This window comes from Mesitornis unicolor, unplaced genomic scaffold, assembly GCF_000695765.1.
Source record: "Mesitornis unicolor isolate BGI_N332 unplaced genomic scaffold, ASM69576v1 scaffold14686, whole genome shotgun sequence".
NCBI classification, from domain to species: Eukaryota; Metazoa; Chordata; class Aves; order Mesitornithiformes; family Mesitornithidae; genus Mesitornis; species Mesitornis unicolor.
The window spans coordinates 59,894-81,836 of NW_010189006.1; the positions used below are offsets into that span (position 1 = coordinate 59,894).

Below are 21,943 nucleotides of genomic sequence, written 5' to 3' on the forward strand. Positions count from 1 at the left end.
TGGACAAGTAACTGTTCAGGAAGAAAAACACATCTGAAAATCAGATCACTTTTCTTGATATTTGAGATTGGAATATAACATCGAACTCAAGGAGCCAAATTTTGGTCATGAGTTTGCTGCTTTTTTTTTTCTCCTGGTGATTTAACACTGGCATGGTCTCTTTTCTGATATTTAACACTGGTGTGGTCTCTTTTTTGATATTTAACATATATCAGAACCATGTTTTCCCTTAGAGTTTGCAATTGAATGTTTATAGTTTAGCTTGTGGGGTTACCTCAGATATTACTGTGCTTTAAGAAAATTGTTTGGCCAACACTGGCACAATTTGCTGTAGGTGACAGAAATAAGTGAATTCTGTGAAATATTTTGCTCTCCTAGATTGTTAATAGAGGAAGACCTGGGACATTGGGATTCAAAGCATATAAGCCAATGACTTGGACTCCTTTATCTGGTAACAAGCTTTTATTGCTTACATGACCCAATCATTAGAGAACAATGTGCCATCTGAATTATTTTTTTGAAATAATATCTCTCTGGTTGTTATTTGAAGCATAAGGCAAATATACCACATTTTAGACACCTCAATCAGGTGTTTAAATGGAAATGACATCAATCTGGTCCATTGTTTCTAAGCATGAAGTTCGAAAGCAAGAGAGTCCTGTCATTATAACAACAGTCCCTATAGCTTTCATCATCTTGACAGCTCTAAAATTGTGAACACCATTTACAAATGTCATTAACTTTCCAGAAACATCTTTTAAAAAGAGAGGAGCTGGCACGTCTTGGGGATTCTGGTATTAAAGTGAACCATGTGGGATAGATTTCTGTTCTTTTCTCAGTTCTTATTCTTTCCGAATAAGCCCAGGGAGAGGTTGATTAAACACAGCAGATCCAGAGTAATGATTCTTCCTGCTCCTTGGCATGAGAAGGCTCCAGGACTATGCACTTCGCACAGCTTCCCTAAAAGGAGCGGAGGAGAGCATGTGGTGCACTCCATCAATTACTCCCCAGGGAAGGTTAAACGAGTGTTTAGGCAGTAATGAGTCTCTCGTGCCTCCTTGGGCAGAGAAAGGTCCCATTTGCTCTGGCCCACACTAATTTTTCAACACGTTTGACATGGTAGCAGCAATGCTTTCTTCACAAGCCTATTTTCTGTTGAATCAGTGATTTGGTTGTTCCAGGTCCAAGTTTTCTTAATGTTTTCTTTTCACTTTTTCCTACAATCCTTGGTAAACAGTGCTGCATTTTTCAGGACCTGACTGATTCTTTTCACCTGGCCGATGACTTCGCGTCTTTCCTTCTTTGGCAAAAACTGCATGGATGTAGCATTTCATTCCCTTTTACGGAAGTTTTCACTCTAACAGACAGAAATCATATCTTGGTGTAGCTTATTCTTTAGTCAAATAGCTGTAACTATTGGTTTGTCTTGGGGTTGTTTTACATCAAATCAATAGAATTTTTCTGCTTAAATCAAAGCTTTATTTTGTCTAGGAGTCTGTAACCACTCACCCACCTGAAAGTGGCCATATGATCATTTGGGTGGAGAACTAAACATCAATCATAATCCTCAACTTAGCACTGACAGTGCACCATGGCTATAAAACCAAATGCAGCTCAACGGACCCAATAACCACACACAGACCTTTTACTTCAGTTGGCTTAAATACAATTTTTTTTTATTTTTATGCTTTACGAGCTACCAAATTAAGAACGCATCCTCAATTACAGAGTTTTATTTGATTACATACATCTCAAAGCTGATATTGTATTTTAAGTGAAATCCTATTGATTTTGAAATCAAACAATATTTATTTCAACAGGAATGGAATTTCACTTTTAAAGCCTTTTAATGGGATATTGAATTTTTAAGTGGAGCTGGTTTCCTTCATTCCTTGTCATAATTGTTTTTTTTTTCTCAAAGCATATGGTTAGAGACGCAGTCAGCGTCATTACATGGGTCATTAGAAATGTGTAGGCTTGTAAAGCTCTTCTGTTAATCATTCTACACATCCTATGCCAATACTGACAGGAGGTATTTAAACCATCATGATACTGATGAATACTAAGAAGTATTTAAAGGCAAGTCAGAAGTTCCCCAATTAATTCTCAGAGAAGTGTTCCATTTCCAATTTTGCAGTATCTACTCAAATTCACATAGGATTTTTTTTTTCATTTTGCAACAGGATTCTTAATGCTAGAGTACAGAGTTGATAGTTTTATTCTCAAGATCCATGTTGTTAATAAATAGGAAAGGAAAAATAAAACTTATTCAACAAACATTATCCCAAATATCCTTAAGTATATCAGGACAGAAATAAACATACATGAACTTGATGGTGGTATTCTATACATTCTTGCTTTGAAGTTATGTTATTTCCTCTCCGAATTTTCCTGCCCCTTAAGGAAATTGTGTGTACTGCTGTTGTCATTATGATTTTCTCTTTTATTTTCAAATTGCAGAAGTGCAACCAGAAAATTTCGGTTAATCATTTTCAATTTTGCAGTATTTTCCTAAGTATTCAACACATATTTTTCTCTGCTTATTCCATAATATTTACTGTGATTTTCAGAATGAACACAATTAGCACATCCCAGTTTGTTCACTTGTTTAATTTAAATGGGTTTCTGAATCAGTACTATGGAATTGTTAAAAAATTTCTGAGATTTATTCTTTGTCTCACCATCAGCTTCGAGCTCCACTGCTGTAAGCAAAGGAAATTGTGCTTTGTAACTTGATGTGCTCAGGGACCATTAAAAGAGTTTGTCCTCCCTAAATTTCACAGCTACAGAGGACTCAATGAAAAAACCTATTAATTTTGTGTGCTGTGACTCTATCCTAGCAGAACTTCTTGCAGTCATCTACTTATGTCTTTGTATTGGGACTCTATTAATTTCAGATCTTTTTTCTCTTGCTTGCTTGCCCAAGCATAATAAACCAGGCCTTTTCATCAAATATTAACAAGTTAATAACAACTTGTAATGTCATTTACAATGTGGGCGCAGCAAGAAAGACATGCACAGTCTGATGTGGGGATGCCACATGCTGTTATTTTTGGATAAAGCAGGGGTTTTGTACTTCAGCTCTGGAGAGTGTTAGAGGCATTCGCGGCTTTCACTCCTAATTTACACAAAGGGCAACTGCAGCCTGGCTTAGTTTATTTATTATAGTAGCAGTCATTTTGGCACATGCTGGCACTGGCACTGAAAGCAGAATAATGTCACCAGAGGTTGTTTCCTACACACTGCACTGGAATCACTCAAAAATCTCAGCTGGAAAACAGCCTGCTCAGGCCTGGGATCATAAAGGGCTTCTCGTGCGTAAATGACACTGATCCTGATGCCAGGACAAGAGCCTAAATCTCTGCAATCCCACAAAGAGCATTGAGAAAAAACCCATAAAGACACACTTGATTTTGCAATTTTATTTTACAGAATCTTAAGAGTTGGAAGTGACCTTGGAAGATCATCCCATCCAACCCCCCTGCCAGAGCAGGATCACCCAGACCAGGTCACACAGGAACACGTCCAGGCAGGTTTTGAATGTCTCCAGAGAAGGAAACTCCACAACCTCTCTGGGCAGCCTGGGCCATGCTCTGGCATCCTCACAGTAAAGTTTTTCCTTAAGTTCAGGCTGAACCTCCTATGCTCCAGCTTGCTCCCATTGCCCCTTGTCCTATCATTGGACGTCAGAGAGAAGAGCCTGGCTCCATCCTCCTGACATTCACCCTTTACAAATTGATACCCATGAATGAGGTCACCCCTCAGTCTCCTCTGCTCCAATCTAAAGAGACCCAGCTCTCTCAGCCGCTTCTCAGCAGGAGATGCTCCACTCCCTCCATCTTTTTTGTGGCTCTGCTGGACTCTTTCAAGCAATTCCCTGTCCTTCTTGAACTGAGGGCCCAGAACTGAACACAATATTCCAGATGTGGTCTGACCAGGGCAGAGTAGAGGGAAAGGAGAACCTCTCTCTTCTCAACCTACAACCACTCCTTCTAACACACCCCAGGATGCCATTGACCTTGGCCGCAAGGGCATACTCCACCAGCCTATGGTATTCACACAGATGCCACTGGCCATGATCCATGTATAGAAAGGCAGGGGAAATAAGAAAAAAAATCAGTTACAGTTGCAAGCAGAGGGTCCCTTGAAGCACCCTCTGATTTCATGAATTGTCTTGAATGCTGTGCTCCACTTGCAGAAGTGTGTTTGTGTTTTCCTAAAGTAGCATTAAAAAGCAAGTTCAGGTAAAGGCATCTTTTCATCTGACCCTAAAAGATGCTTAAGGTGATGAGTTCAGACATAACATTTCAAGAATAAAATAAAAAATTGACAGGTTCAACCTCAAGAGGGAAACAGCATTTAACAAAATTATGTTATCCAGGTTTCAGTCTGTGCTAGGGATGCACCAGACCATCACTTCACACTCACAGCCAAGGTAACCATATGTCCTTCATGAGCAGATGAAAAAGCAAAGCTCTTTCCTTCATTTTGCTCCATTTTTGGTATACAATGGAAAACAGACTAGTGCTGCAGTAAATAAAATGCAATTTTACTGTAACCTGAAGGGACAGTTGCTTTTAAACATAACAGTTATTACAAGAAACATTATAACCATGATTTTGGCACAGAAAATGATCCTATCTTCTGGAGAGCTATCACTTTCTCTCTCTGCCTGGTTTGTTTCTCCAGTTGTTTCCTGCTTTCACAGCTAAAATTTTTGTATGATTTGCAGACTTACAACAACTGGCAATGAGTATAAGAGCCTTCCTAGGAAACCATCACGGAGATGTGTTTATTAGCTTGTTCATTCAAATACAAGGTCTTCATCTTCAAAATCCTTAGCAAAAACCTGAAAAGCACAAACCACAGTGTTTCTCTAGCCAAGCCAAACCTTCTTGGTGTGTCTCAGCCCTGACCATGGGGTGGTCACCCTCCCTGGGTAGCCCCAGGAGCGACTGAGTCAGAGCACTCCATTGGGTGACGTTATTGACTCCATTGATTACGTTACTGGGGTTCCTCCACCTATTGTAGTTCCTCAACTCCTGGCCAAGCCTTTGTGTTTATAGTGATTAGCTCTTAATCACACATGTTAATGGATTAGGAAAACATCCAGCCTGCTGCCCAGTTTATTGCTCGTCTGGCCAGCCCTGGCATGGCACCTAGCGTGATCTGCCTACCTGCCGATCCAAAAATATCATACTCTACTGCTTCCCATTGCCCAGACTACATTAAACTCCCAAGGTCGGGGCAACCCTGTCTGGCCAACCTCTCATTGTGCTCTCTTCCTTTCAGCCACCCTATATCAATCACCAGCTTCTCCTCACCCACGCATGTGAAAGTTTTGAGATCCTATAAAACTCTTCCTGATATACAACTTCTGTCTCATTTGTTATTACGTGCCTTTCCCTTTGGCTCCTTCCCTCCAATTTAGACACCAGTCTTTCCTCCGGGTTTCCTTCTTATTCACTCTGAGTCAAAAATGTGTGATGTCTGCAGCTCTGACCCATTCACGTCCCTCCTCAAAACTCCTTTTCCCTCGAATGCTCGCAAAATCAGCTGGTGAATCATCTTCTCATGAACAGATCAGTGAAAAACAGACACAACTCCACTTTATCAAGCAGATATTCTAGGTTTTGCAGATTGATTTTAAAGCACAGATATTGATTTTGAAGCAGGGCTGATAATGAAACATTTCCCCTTTCCCAAACCTGGTAACAAACTTGAGGGTACATAACCTCTTTCTTACAGAACCATTCCAGCAGCCACAGCATCTCCACAACCCAGGACTAACCACAATTGGGGCAAGGCAAAAATCTTCACTTCCCAGAGCTGTCTATCATAAAATTTAGCATCATCCCAACAAACATTTTCCAAAGCTGATACTCTGAAGACCCCAATAAGAGCAGATTGTTCATTGTCTGTTTATTTTACTGACCATTACAGGACATACTTTTTCCATACTCTTTGATGCTTTGCTAGAGCAGTGACTATGCTCTGAGGTGTGGTGACGGCAGAACTCAACTGAAGTCAGAGGATTTACGCAGTCTCAAGACCTGGCCCTTCATTTCACCTTGGCCTTTCCAGCACACTGTTTTAATTTAACCCAAGGCCAGGAATTAAAATAAAAAACAATCCAAGCCTGGTTACACTTGTGCTTGTGACCTACGCCTGTCCGAACAGGAGTTGGACAGGACAAAGCACAATGCACTTCCTTGCTTTTATTGCTTTCAGTCACTTCATGTCATGCCAAAGAAGGTTGATTTAGGAAGTTCTAGTAATTAACTGATGATGTTTTTGACTGCTGCTCCCAAGAGGCTTACAATTACTTGTAATGGTTGTTCTGTAGGAAACTCTTTCTGAAATGATTGTAGATAATGTATATTCTCCCTATGGCTTTACTTTTACTTGATTATTTTTTAAACAAGAAACATATTTTTTCCTTTAAGCAAAAGTCCCTGTTCCCCGCATCCTGGAAACCTCATAAATCACCCTTCTCCTCTCAGACCATACTGACATTTTGCTGCCAGTGTCCACAAAAGAAAGCAACGTCTTATTTCAGTGGCACATTAGACATAGGATACGTAAAGTGGACAAAACCACCAAGAAGAGAGGAAAAATTAATGTTATCTTCATAATGTAAGTTTTGGAGTGCCTTTCATTGTTCTTAGCAGTTGAAAAACCTCAGAAGGAGGAAGCACAAGAGCAATGTGCATTTGGAAAGCACAAGCTCTTGGATGAATTTAAATCTAGACTGGAGCAATTAGAGGACACTATATCAGCTCCTAACATGGTCTCAGGGCTGTGTAGTCTCTCACTCTACAGGATGCTTCCCTGTATTTTTAACTTGCTGTTCTGTTAAAAAATAGTGGATGCGTTAGCACCATTGTATAGAATCTAACAAATTCCATCCCAAATTAAAAGAAATATAATAGTTTTCATTCTAATTCCTCTTTTTGTGCCCGCTGCTACTCATACACAGTTGAATCTCTCACAGCATTAAGGCCATTAGACAACTATATTCTCTCTTAGATGACTAAACAGTTAGGCATCCATAGCTATATTTCATAATGTTAAAAAAAACAAATTGATTTCCAGATTTTCACCTACTATATTCATCTGCTACTGACTTTGAGAACTGTTGAAATATAATACCAATAAAAGCAGAGCATATTCTGATGTGTATATTGCATTTGTCAGGTTTGCAAACTGGAATCATAACTTTAATAAAGCTGGATTGTTTCTTACAGAACTGACTTGACTCAGGAAGGATATTGTGCGTGATAGGAATTCAGCCCTGAGAAGGATGTCAGTCATAATAAAGCTGCTTTGGACTGAAGTGCTCGTAAAAGACCGGCTTTCTTCACACGCCATTGCAAAGCATTACTCATTTCTCACACTATCTAGGACTGACATTTACCAGCCGCAATTTACTATTGTGTTATTTTTCCCTTCTACTTCTATTAATCAAATGCAAACGACATACGACAGCATATTTGAAATCATATCAGCAACGTATTGCAGCCACTTAAAAACAGGAATATGGAGATGTGTCATGGACAGTAAGACATAAAGACAAAAACGGTGAACTTTCTTCTCAGCCAAAATGCAATAGCATGCAAGACAGTTATCTAGGTTTTGAGAGAAATGAAAATACAGAGCATACTGTAAACAATATTTAGCTGATTTGCACTTGGCACGAGTTTAGCCCTTAGTATGTTATTTTCCTGAAGGTAATAGTCAATAAAGTAAATGAAGTGTAGCCCTAAAACCACATCACAAAGAAGAAAAAATCTGAGTAACACAAAAATCAGTGATTCATAATGTCCCACATCTGTAGAGTAAAATGATTTGTAGACTCTTCCATGTTCAATGTTTGAGGTGGATTTATTTTATTTTACTTGAGTTTATAAAATTAATTTACTGCTGCACCTTCCACCTCACTCATGATGTTGCCCATTTAACGTTTAGGATTTAACCCCTACCAAAACTTCCCTAATGCGACCCATGTCATACGCACAGCTGAGCGAGTGGTCACTCAGTAACTCTGTGCTCTTCAGCTGGGTTTTTAACTTCTCTTTGGCAATAACTGTGAAGAAAGCTGGATGTCCTCAGGGGAGGTGTGCCACACAGATCTGCACAGGTGGAGACCATGAAGACCTCCCTTCCCTTAGCCAGAAGCCATATTTTTCTGTGCTCTCTGCAGCAATGATCCAAAATGTGAGGTCTGGAGACCTTGGCTCTTACCCACACCACTTATCAAATGAAGTACCTCTCAGCACAAGGTATGTTTGCGGAATGTAACCTTCAACCTCATACTCTTTGTGTATTGTGCAGAGAGGAGCTGAACAGCTTTATTCTTTTTTTGGCTATGAGTTCTTTGCTGGTGTTCTGTCAATTAATAAATATTTGCTGAGTTCCAGTGCATGGAGCATTTTTACAAATGCCCAGAATATTTCTTAGATTAATTTGAAAGTCCTTGCCAAATGATAAGGAAATAAGCAGCACACCCACAGAAAGCGCAGATATCTTGGGTGTTTTATCAGGATTTAGAATTGTGACACAGTCCTAGTGCTGTTTTACAAGAAATCTATGCTTACAAAATCTCATGTCCAGGACACCTTCCAGGTCTCAACTCTGACACGCCTCCTGTGCACACATGTGAGCAACCAAATTTTATCAGCGGCTCCTTTTCCAAATGCTGACAGATTCCTGCTATTCAATCCTGTGATTTCTTTCACAAGTAGATGTTTCTCTTGCTCACAGCTAAAAGTGGTGGAGACAGAGGTAAAAATGGTGCAGGAGCCAGGAGGAATCTCTAACCCATCATCTCATTTACATGTTTTGTTCAAACACATGGGTCTGTAAACACATTCTTCTTCTTTTCAGACTTTATCATTCACACACAGTGGGATTCATTTGAACCAGTCCTTCTAGGCTCCTGATAGTCAGTATAATCAGTGGAAATCCAGTCAGCAGCAGGCAGGGAAGTGAAAAGTGCAATTCAACTTGTAGGCATCTAAAACTGGTTGGATGATTCATGCCCATGTTGTGCCTATTTCTCACTGCTGGCTCTAAAGATAGTCCTGGGTCACTGGTTTACATGTAGGTATCTACCCTGTTGACACCTCTGTCTGCATTAGATGGATCCTGCTTGAGATTCACAGATGAAACTAAACTTCCTACAACAGGCAGTCGCTTAATTAGAATAATTATTGTCAAGAATAGATGGCAATGTTGGGAGCTTTTGGGTTGGAATGATCACTTTCAGACACATGGAAAGCCTTTATTTTGAGACTGCGGATGCTCACTACTTTCCAGTGTCTTTATAGGCATTGGAACATCAAGCAAACAGACCATGGTACAAACATCTCCCAGTAAGCAATGGATGGACCAGCTGTGAAAATTAAATCAGTGCTACATCTAAACCCATTAGTCATGCATCTCAGTCAATTTGCTTACATAAAAGTTCAGCTTCAGAGCCATATTAATGTCATGCTGATGCTTCCAGATTTACTATCTCTGAGTATCTGAATCGAGTTTCTACACAGATCACCCCATCTCAAGCTGTTTACAGACAACTCATCATGTTCTACTTTTTAATAAATGATTTCAGGTTTCTCAAATGGAAATTGGGGCACCCACCTCATGAGTTGCTATAAGACATTTTAATCTCTGCAGACCAAGGACATGCTATGTAAAGCATGCTGTGAAGAGTGTGTAATGTGTACAGTGCCATGGAAACCACACACAAGCTGAAACTCACCTTGGTGGCAAGAGCCAGGGACCAAAGGAATAGTGCTCTAGTTCAAGAGTCTAGAAAAGGTCTCAATGCAACCAATTCTTACAAATAGCTAGGAGTTGTGACTTCAAGCTCAAGTTCTATGAAGTGCCAACGCTTGCAGTTTAGCATATTTCCTTCAAGCAAAAGGAAAATAATAAAAAAAAACCCGACAGTAGATGAAACTTGAAATCCTGGACTACTGAAAAATAGTTATCTTAGGAAAAAAGTCACTTTGCATACTTGAGATGGTTTTTCTTTTTAAAGTTGTTGCTTGTTTCCATGCTGATATAGTCAACAACCATTGCTAATGAGGGACATCACAAAAATAAGTTGCTATCCACTGTAACAACAACCTCTCCCCACCCTGCTTGAAATGACAAATAAAATATCTGAAAATGCCCTTTTTCCTTCCCTAGTTTTATAAACAAAGCAACTAAGGAGAAACTGCTTCCTTATTTCAGAGCTAATATTGGATTTATTATCTTTTAGCCAATGAAAACAAATAAATGACTAGTGCTAGTATATACAAAGTGTTCTTAATGGGATGAGTTTTCCTCAGATTATGCAGCGGGCTGGGCCCTGGATCATACGAACACGCAGGAGCTATCATTTTATTTCCATAAAGAAACCTCTCTGTTTCCTACATGATCTTATTGATGAACAGAAAAACAAAATAATGCACATCAGTTCTAAAGGCTGGGGTGATTGATTCTTAATTTTTGCATTTTTATAAACACGAATTTGAGACAAATTATTACAAGACAAACTTTGGTGTGGGTTAACTTTGTATTACCTCATCCACCATAAGTCTCCATATACCAGGTGTGGTCAATGTGAAAAATTTCAGGGCAGTTTCCTCCATAGTAAACTTACCCTGGGACTGGAAATTAAAACCAAGTTACCAATAATAATGTAAACCTGTATTTTGTATCACATTACATTTCTTTAATCATACCCCAAATCATATAGGCACTCTGAAGAACTGACTGTTTTGCTCCTTTAAAAAAACTAGGAGCAGCATTTTCAGAAACAACCAGTGATTTGAGGTCCTCATGCTTTAATGGAGTACCCAACCACCACCAGAAAATCGTGCTTTCTGCAAATACTTCAGTTTCAGCAACTGAATCTTTAGAGCTCCTAAGCCACTTCACAGAACCATAGAATTACAGAACGTCAGGAGTTGGAAGGGACCTCGAAAGATCATCCAGTCCAACCCCTGCCAGAGCAGGATCACCAGACCAGGTCACACAGGAACACGGCCAGGCGGGTTTTGAATGTCTGCAGAGAAGGAGACTCCACAACCTCTCTGGGCAGCCTGTTCAGGACTCTGTCACCCTTACAGTAAAGAAGTTTTTCCTCATATTCAGCTTGAACCTCCTATGCTCCAGCTTGCTCCCATTGCCCCTTGTCCTGTCATTGGACATCACAGAGCAGAGCCTGGCTCCTTCCTCCTGACACTCACCCTTTACAAATCGATACCCATGAATGAGGTCACCCCTCAGTCTCCTCTGCTCCAAGCTAAAGAGACCCAGCTCCCTCAGCCACTCCTCATAAGAGAGATGCTTCACTCCCTCCATCATCTCTGTGGCTCTGTGCTGGACTCTTTCAAGCACTTATCACTTCTGAGAAACTTGGCTTATGCTGCATCATTTTTTCCAAGCTCTTCAGCTTCCCTCTGATTTCTAAAGTGACCGTTTCCTGTCATTTCCAATTAGCCCATTAGACACAGTAGGAACAAAACCAAGAAGAAATCTGCCTCAGAACAGTGAAGACTTGAAAACAACAGCCTCAAGTTGTCAGTTATGCTCTGCCTGGGAAAAAAAAATACACACAGTGACAGCAGAGATTCATTCCTGATAGTTGGTTATCATACCCAGATTTGACCAGTAAAAGGGTAGATTAGAAAAACAAACACCAGCATGTTCATCTAATTAAGTCTGAATTCTACCCACAATGATGAATTTTTCACAAGTGTGAGCTGCTATAATAATAAAACAGTTTTCTTCTGTGTAGAATAGACCTGCAAATGGATAAGAAACCTACTCCACGTATGCACATATCCACCCTGCTCAGTCTCCTAATAAAACTCTGCAACATGACTGATTTAGATCAGGATGATGTGACTCATATCAGACTATACAATAAGTAATGAGACCTTTCCAGTTTTCACCACCACTTCAGTAGGTTTTGAACAGAATATGGTGGATGTGCGTACATGGGGTCAGATAGTACCTCATGCTTTAAGATGGGCTCGGACTCTGTGTAAGCTTCTATAGCACCCTAGGTGTAACACCACTAGGCCAGCGTGGGCTGCTTCATCCCACTCTGACTGTGCTACGGTTCCTCTCACAGCAGAGGAGGCTTAACGTTTATAATCTTAAGATTTTATAAACTTAACATTTATAATCTAATCTCCCAGATAAATTTCCACTAACAAATGAGTTATTTTTAAAAAAATGAGGAGGAAATCTGGGCTTTTACTATTATCTTTGCTTTAAATGTTTTATTTGTATGGGATATTCTGTACAAGACAAAGTTGAATAAACATTTTGTACAAAGGTGGCACATACGACACCTTACCAAAATAGTAACTCTGCTTACATATTCATCTACATACACAATATGCCACATCTGTTGTTAGCTAAGGGGTCAGCTTTCAGCAGAGGGTGTAATTTTGTATGCTTTTTTATTCTTGAGAAAAGAAAATGAAATTAAGACATCATGCAGACCAAGTGCCAATGTCACTGGTGTCATTTAATGCTCAATTATCAAACTGTTGCTGCTTTGTTCATTTCAGGAAGCCACATTCATTGGGCAATGAAAAAGAAAATAAGAAACAATGAAGAGGAAAACATAATTAAAAAAAATACATGCATGCTGCTGGAACAGGATGTGATTCTACACAGATCTGTGCAAAAGTTTTTGCACTGCCGTGTAACATTTTGCATTGCTTTGTCTGATTGACTCAAAAAGCCCTGAAATATCTTAAGAGAAATAACTTCTGGTGCTTTATATCAAATAAAAATATTCAAGTCTTGATGCAAACAGGGATCGAAGTAATGCTCTGTCATTTTTCTGAGAAGAACTAGATCTAAATTAATGTTCTGGTTGCACATTTCTTCTTGATGGAAGGATGGCCCTAGCAAATTTGGAGCCATCTCTCTTGCCTAGTAAGGACACTACTACCGATCCCTGGTGAAGGAAGATACCGCTTTCAGGCTCCAGGAGCAAGGAGGGGTGGAAGCAGCTTAGCAGTGCTGAGGTTCTCAGTGCTCCAGCTTTGTGGGATTTGGTGAAGTGGTCCAAACACTTTATTTCTGCCTTTGTGAGTGAAGGCACAGGTGAACCTGGAGTTAATTCATCTTAAATAGGTGACGGGTGGATAGTGGTCATTCTGCAGAACAAATAGTCGTGGACACCATGACAGACAAAATGTAAGAAAGATTTGTCTCAATGAGGTTTTGTTGCCATAAAAATTAAGTTTCAATAAAAATAATCTCCATAACCAGTGATGAAGGAGCCTTAAAGTCATTTGCAGTCTGTTTAGGAAAGAGGGTCAGAGTTCAGGGCCTCTCCTCATCTTCATTTCCCCTCTCAGATAAACCAGACACTGCAATCTAATTCCAAGCCCTATTCATTAATCCGTACTCTTTTTATACCCTGAAAAGTCCTTACATCTTCATGGGTGAAACCCACTTAATGCAATCCTCTTGGGCTCCCTTCATACTCATCTTACAGTCTGGAGCATAGTTACTCTCATCCTAATGCCAAGATACATCACACCCTGATACCTCCCCTCCTTTGAACAGAGAACAGCTCCTCTGAACACGTCTGCACTGCAGACATCCATACTTCAGTCAGATGAAATCTGGCGTGTCACAAGGAATCTCTCCTTCCCCAGATGAGCACTTATCTTTGCTGCCTTTCTATCAGGGAGTGGAAGGTTATCTCCAAACTGACATAATGGTGTAGGATGACTAGGGTGGAAAATCCAGAAAGGAATGTTTTGTTAAACCTGGTTCCAAAATCTTCCACCATTTTTCATCTCTACACCATTTTCTGTCCAAAGGCATTCTGCACAAAAACTGATTCTCTGTGAGGTAGGTGGAAAAGTCAATCTACATTTGGTTCATGAAACAAAGTGTGGACTACAGTTCATAGAAAATTCAAAAGGAACAAAGGCTTTGGATCTGGGATCTCTGATTGTTTGGGATCTCCCACTCCCAGAAACACTGGAGCTTACACTGAGGCTCTTCCTCAGTGCATACTTAATGCAGTGCTTTAAGTATGGACAATGAGTGTATCTTAAAGGCAGTATTGAGTCCAGGTATAGCTGACAGTACAAATGTATCCCCATAGACACAGAGATGAAAGGGTTTGCCAAAAGCCATGTAACATCCCTGCAGCAGTGAGGAATGAGTTCAGATCAGAGGTTGCCTATGCCTCTGAGGCTTGAATGGGAGATCCTAATCTCACAAAGTTTACAGAAGATTGCCTATCTGATCTAAACCAAACAACTTGCATTACACTGAATTAAATAACATTAAAATAACTGAAACTCTAAGATGCTTTACTGCATATAGATGGTTTGATGTGAATGGGAAACAAAGGAGGAGAGAGATATTCATTCCAAGATTATCTAAACCGTTCTGGTACTCGGTTATGGCTTATATTCAGGTTTGTTTCCAAATCTAGCTCAAGGGCTAGTTCTTCGAGGTTTGTATTTGTTTAGTCAGTTTGGTAACTCCACACTACACACAGTAGGACACTGAATTTTTGTTGGAAGTTGATTCTGGAAATAGCAACTAGTTTATCAAGACTCAGAGGAGTTTGCATACTGGCTAGGAAGAAGGTGCTATGATAAATATCAGAAAGTAAAAGTTTTTTATTAAACCCTCATGAAATACTCTCAAAAGAGAGGAATAATTCTGGAAACACCATTTATCTGCCTTTTTTTGAAGGCATTTTTTCATATCTTCAGTTCAATAACTTGTTCCAATTTTGGTAAAGTGTTGCCAAAATATGTCACTTAAATAACTCATTTCAGAATACAAACTGCTGCTTCAGTACCTCGTGATGTACCTCCATAGTACATCATTTCAGTACACACACTTGATTTAATAATGAAAAAGGGTATCTATCACAGATAGGCACCATTTAAATTTCAAGCCTAGCAACTCTTCTGTTGTCTTGCAATGAGGAAGCAGCAAACCACTGATCCTATCTTCCACTTTGGTGTAAATAAACCCTAGTGTTTAAGTAGTTACAATGGTATAAATGTAAAGATACTGATACAGCTCTCTCTCATCCTGAAAGAAAAATGAGGTACGTCAGTGTGAGGCACTGTTGTACACCAAATTGTACTCAGTAGAAGGAACTTACTACTGTTATTATTCTGGTAACACAAAACCACAATCATTACCGCAACCTTTATGACACAACAAGAACTTGGTATAGGTCAGGCTTTACCTGAAAAGCCCATATGGTTACCAATCTGTTTAGTGCAAAATAAAACTTACTAATATCAGGTAAATAAGTGGATATATACTTCTTGGATGATGTTTTATACTTGCACTGGAGTTTTGTAGGCAGTACAGAGAAGGCATGTACAGTGACAGAAATCTGGGTTGAGCATCTTTCATCAGATGCTTTGAAACAATTGCAGGATACAGAGTGGATCCAGAAAGAGACCTCAAGGGGACGTTGATGACTTCACTGCTTCATCTGCAACCTTGATCTGGTGGTGGAAACTCTGTCTACCCTCAGAAGCTGTATGTTAAAGGCAGTGATAAGTAATTTACGTAAGTGTTGTTTATATTATAAGCAAAATATCTGAAGCACGAGGTGACCGAGGTGAGACTCTTCCAGCCTGCAAACCATGTCATTCTTCCTCATCATAAACTGCACAACTCTTGTCCTATTTCCTGCATTGGTGGGAATAGCAATGTGCTAATTCAGTCGTTTCCTTTTGTCTTTACAAATAATGTGCAGGTCAGGTCAGGCCAGTCACAAGATTGGTTCGGTGCCATTCCAGTCAATAACAGCTCCTTGCCACCTAGAAATAAAAGCAATCATTTTACATACATCAGTTAATCGGGTCCTTGGAAATGTAACCCAGCATCCCTCAATCACCCAACGAACCTTGGAGAGATTAGGATGGACTCATTTGGGATAACTAATGGCATCTTCTCAAAGGGAGAGGAACAGAAGTGAGGCACTTGTGCCTCCTAATTTTAGGTGTCCAAGTTTGGAGGTCTCCTTACCCTCCCTCCAGGCTCTTCTAAGTAACACAGAGTCCTCAGCAGCAGCTGATTCAGAACAAGTACCTTCATGTTGCAATGACTGTAGGAATCCCCAAGGTGGATACAAGAATCAACCCTGTATAACCAGGATGCTCAATCTCAGCTGTTACTGAGCAATTTGCACACTCCTATACAGGCAGGCCTCTGATTAGGAAATCTGTGATGCTGAGGCCCTACGACCGGATCACTTCATTCAGCAGCTCTTAGCTCCTGACCTTGGTTCCTTTGAAGTATTCAATGGCTCACTTTGATTGCAGTGTTTTGCTTTTCCTATGCTGAGGTTTTGCTTTTTCTCTGCCCTCATTCATTCTTCAGAATAACACTAAAGATGTATACTGAGAACAAAATCACTGAACAATATACTGAGTCCACATGCATGTACACCAAAAACCTTCCATGCTTTTAATTTCTGGCTCTGTATTGGTTGTTACTGCTCAGCTGCCCAGTCCAGGGATGTGACCAACACTGAATGAAAATAAGGTATCTATCCTGCATTTGTCACCAAATGTGTCTCCAAACCATGGCAGAAGACAAAGATCTGAACCAAGACTTGATGAAAGCAGGGAGATGCTCTCCAGTGACCTCACTGGGTTAAAGTGACTCAACCTCAGAGTCAGAATCATTTGTTGCATGAATTGCACCCTTGTTTGTGGCATTTCTCATGTTTGCAAGTTCATGGTCCATATCTTCTGAGAAATAAACTATTGCATTCCCAGTATTTACATCTATTTTGAAAATCTGACTCAGAGCACATGTGCACAGTAGTAAGACATTGGTGAGGGGGTGAGGACAAGGGTGAGTTGCCAGAGTGCCACATTCTTTCTATCACTGAGGAAAGAATGTGTTGGCAAGGATATGGCAGCTCCGTCCTTGGCTGAGCAAGTCAATTAAGTGTAAAACAAAACCAAAAGCTGAATTAATGCAGTGTTCAGTGCAACGTCTCAAAGGAAGTGACCATCTGAGGGCTGTTGTAAGATGTCTCCTTCTTTTTATATTTTGCTGAAGAATAAAAATTAAAAAAAATGCAGAAAGACCTTCCTTTCAAAAGGAAGCCAAAGACACCTTTCAAAGGTGTCAGATAGTGAGGAACCTCACTCATAGGTGCCGAACAGATACAAATAAAAAAAACCAACTATCTGGACAATTCAGCCTGACCATTTCCCCAAACTAGCCTGCCACAACGTAATTCAAATGGAGTCCAGGTTCTAGCTGCTGTTTCGATTATAATTTATCAGATTAGCAAGATGAAAACTACATTTGACCCATTTGGTTCAACTATGACCTCACCCAAGGGTCATGGAGTTAACGGGAACCCAAGAGGAACTGGTTCAGGCCCTGAACAATGCTTAGTCTGGAATAACATTCAGAGAGTATCTCCTGGACTAATAATTTAGTATTGTGTTAGAGCACACCGATAGTTCAGGATGAAATACCATTCTCCCTTCTTATCCACTAGATTCCCACTGGCTGTCTCACTTCAAAGCCAAACAGATGAACTACCCCACTACCACAGAGGACAGCTGATGCCAGAGGGTTAACAAAGTATACTGCTGGATTCAGATTATATTATCAGATCAAAGTTTTATTCCCCTCAGGCAGAGGTAACAGATGTTATTTCCGTCAGTGCAGAGAGATGCCGAGGATTGTGACTGCGATATAAATGTATTCTTCAGGGAAGAATGGGATAAGACGTCTGCACGGCATCTCCCAAACCACCCAGGGATGCACATTCCAGACATCTCTTGGTCAGAATCTGACCGCTTCTACAGATGTTTGGGGCTGAAAGCCACAAATAAAGCACATTTACTTGTACTGACTCTTTGGGAGCTTGCAGGTTAAAGTGATACCTGTTGGTGACTAGTCATTTCAGCCATCTGAAATGTTACCATCTGCCTTAAACCCAAAGCTGGCTTTTCTGACATTTTGTAGAATAAGGGCTAAAAACACCAACCTCCTCCTCCTGCAGAAGGAAAACAACCCTTCTCCTCTGGTAATAATAATAACAAAAAACCTAAATACAGAAACGGTCTATTGCATATGCAGTTTTCCTTCTAGGAGAGGACAAGAGAACAAACAGCAGACAGATGTTAGGCATTTAACTCAATGTACTACAGGACGGTGGTGTTCAGGTATTGGGGTAAACAATGGGAAAGGCTTTTCATGGATTAAACCAGAACTGAGTCATGTGAACGAAAGGAAAAACCCCAATCACCATTTGGAAACAACAGTTAATCTTAACAGTTCTGGTTGTTCAGACTGTGACATTTTCCACACTGCCTGAGAAATTATGCGGCATTTTTTTATAAGAAAGGTTTGAGGAACTTCATCATGAATGTTTTGTCAAAATAATGGCTCTTTTCTTGTTTGCTTGCTTTACTAAAAAATGGCTTAGGAGTGTTTTCCATGTATGATAGAAAACATTTCTTTTTATCTCCCAATTTGATAAAATACTGGTTAGTTTGGTTTGTTTTTACTTTTCCTTATATAGTTGGAAGAAAAAGTTCTTAAAACAAAAAGGAAAAATATAACATGAAAAACCTTTAGCAGCAAGGCCACGCTTAAACAAATACACTCAAAGCAAATGGAGAATACTGAAAACAAGGAGCCAGACTGATTAGGGTAAATCAGACAGTCCTGAGAATGGTACAAACAAAATAAATTGACACTGGAATTTGCTGGTAATTTACTTCTCCAGTAGATTAAAGCAGGGCTATTTAAAATAAACAACGATCACCATTGCAAAAACTGTATAACTTTGATACAATGCCAGGAACAGAGGAGGTTCTAAGTGCAACTTTAAGCAGTTGCATGCATTATTCACCACCACTGTGTGGTTTCTGAGGACATACATTATTTATTTTAGTTTGTAGTCATGCTTATGTGCCACTGGAACAGAGGAATCAATACAATCTACACATGCAGGGAGTCTGGATTAATGTCACTGCTGTCATATTATAGGATGCATCTTTTACTTTTCTGTAACTTTATAATGGCAGTCCTGCATGAACACACTGTTCGGCAGCCATTGTATTTTTTTCTTCTTTTTTGATATTTTTTATTAGAGGACAAATTGTGGCAAGGAGAGGAGGGAAATTACAAGAGAAATATGAAGCTGCTTGGCTTGCTGATTTAACCAATGTTACGGTCTTTGACAATGAGGCTTTTACTTCTTGCTCCAAAGATATTCAGATAGCAGCTTTCAAAGTCATGCTGGTGGAATTGATATAAAGGTTATTTTTCTACCCAGTTAAATTTCTCCATTTTGCTTCTTTCTCATCTCACTAAACAGAAAATGTTCTCATTAACTTCAGTACGACTGAGATGAATTGCTTAAAAGTCCATCATTTAATATCATATAGACCTCAAAATGGCCACACAGATCCTAACATGACAGGAATTAGCCTTGAATTAAGGAGAGAATATGACCTAAGAGCTGTCAAGAATGACTTCACAAAACACAGTGCTTTGTGATCTTGAGAAACTGTGCTGTTCACAGACACAAGGAAAGTTTGAAACACTGAGATGTTGAGGACAGGGCTTCCTGCATTGAGAATGGTACCCAGGTCTCCCAGTGCAATTACGTTTTTCAGAAAAGATTGATGAAGGTGGAAGAAATTTTCTCCTTTTCTCATTACACCTCTACAACAGGAATCAATGACTTTTGGGAATCTAAATTTAGAACTATTGAAATCAAGTTGTGCTCAAACTGAACTTAGCTCACTCAGTTCTTGGTGATGTGTAATGAAAGTTCCTCTAAGAATGAAATTAATGTCTTAGCCAGTTAGATGTTAACTACCACCACACACAATTAAATGTGTTACACATATTATCAGAGCCTGGCCCATCCAAATTACTTCTGATTTTTAAGCAGTAATTTTGCCAAGATTACTTGCTGCAATATATTTTACAACACTTACACATATTATTTATATCAATAACTTAATATATGTGTATGAAAAACTGTAGTTTCACTTACTTTGTCCTAATACAGTGCTCAAGTGGAGGAGTAAGATCATTTTCTTTATCTTCAGCGCACATCTGAGTTGTGTCTGCAGAGACATAGCAGTCATTATTAGTGGCTGGAGTACATTTCTATTCATACAGAATACCAGAGTAGCTTCTAGGAACTTCACCCAAGGACACGACAAACTACCAGTCACACTGTGAATCTCCTAGCCCACAATAGGCACATACCCACTTTGGATGGAAATACCCTGGAGGATGAGCACTGCTGTCACTTGAATACCATTTCCTGCCCTCATTCACACCATCTGAACAGACTGGCCCCAGGCAGGACCAGGAACACTCAGAGTAGATACCATGACTATGGCTCTTGGCAGATTGCATGGGCTTTACAGCTGATCTTTGAGTGGACAGTGTGGCACTCACTGCTTGACATCTCTTAAACCAGTTTAGCTCATGGTCTATTGCCTGTTCAAATGATGGCAAGCTAAATGCTGAGAGAAGGTGACTGAATGCACACTTGCTGTTGGAAATGATCCCCAGATTGTGCCCAGTGTTAGTTCTGGGACAGAAATTTGCCCAGAACTGTGTTGACTGCTTAACCGTAAGGAAGATCCTGGGACAGTGTTCAGACCCATGCCCTGAGCAAGGTTAGTTTACTAAAATAGAGATGGTTTCAAGCAAAACTGGTATTAGAAAGTGAAAGAACATGCTGGAGGGCTGTCATGAGGTTTTCCTTTTGCAACTGATGTCGTAATTACTAAGAAAGCAATTGTCATTACTCAAAAACTGAGGACAGCAGTAGTTGAATAGGAAACCTCAAGTTCAGTTCAAACTAGGTTAAGACTCCTTCACCCTTGAAGTGAAGGTTGTCCTTGACAGTCAAGAAAGTAGTGCACAGACAGGAGAAGATTGAGTTGTGTTGGACATAGGAGAGCTACCCTAGGCTTGGAACATTCCTTTGGGAGAGAGAGGCAATTGCACTGTTCTGGGGAAAACAGAGAGGTCAGTGTCTCAGCCACTGGATCTGTCAACAGTGAAAGTAGTCGCTGAACTCCTCAAAGAGAAAATATCCTGCGACCAGCTTGGATGTCAGTCTGCTCAGCTGTTTCCTGTTTTGGAGTAAACCATTTCGAACTGCAGCAGATTAGGGTTTTTTCTTTTTCTTCTTTTCCGTCTGTCATCCAGCCAACAGACAGGTTGGGAGCAAAAAATGATGCCAAGACAGGGTGTAGGATACGGGTCTGCTTCAGTGAGACTGATGTAGACAGGATGGGAGGCAATTGCTCTTGCATTCACAGCCGCCAGTCTCAGATATATCTGGCTTCCTCATGTCATAGAGAGAACTTGGCTCTCTCTTGCCTGTTGATCTTGTTGGTATAAATACATGTAGAAAACTCTGAATGACTGTAAGTAGTAGGAAATAGGCAATATTTAAAAGTACATAAAGTACAGGCAATTTTCTCCTAGATCCTCAGGAACTTAGAGGTACACAGGAATCTTTTATGTTTCAAAGCACCACTTTTATCCTAATATCGAAGAGTTTATAATGTTTTGTTAGAGGTATCCAGTAGTATTTGGATCCCTCTTGAAATTCCTAATACTGCTGTTCTGGATCTTCTCATAGTAAGAAGCAACAACCACCATCCTGACCATAGTACTGGTAGCAGGATAAGTACATTGCAGGGATGCCTTTTCCAGTCATTGCCAACTTGCTAAACGTCATCATTTTAAGACATGAGTTATTCCAACCAGGAAGTTTGAATGGATCATTTTCATACAAAGGAATAGGAAAAAATGTGTCACTAAGAATATTTATTAAAGCAGATTGTACAAAAATCACCTATATCTTTACCTGGAGACATACTGTAACTGTTAACATAGGTAAACACACTCT

The 21,943-nt window shown here is 39.9% G+C and overlaps 1 protein-coding gene across 1 annotated transcript in view; it reads right to left on the reverse strand.

Annotated features, from left to right (window-relative positions):
• Window positions 1-15,787: 15,787 nt before the first annotated feature.
• FAM188B (family with sequence similarity 188, member B) overlaps window positions 15,788-21,943 on the reverse strand; it is a gene marked incomplete at its 5' end in the record, with an annotated part of 44,920 nt that continues 38,764 nt past the window's right edge. Inside the window, 2 exons of the mRNA XM_010185925.1 lie at window positions 15,788-15,836; window positions 20,060-20,132. Of these exons, the coding sequence (XP_010184227.1) occupies window positions 15,788-15,836; window positions 20,060-20,132 (122 nt within the window). The remainder of the gene's footprint in view (window positions 15,837-20,059; window positions 20,133-21,943) is intronic.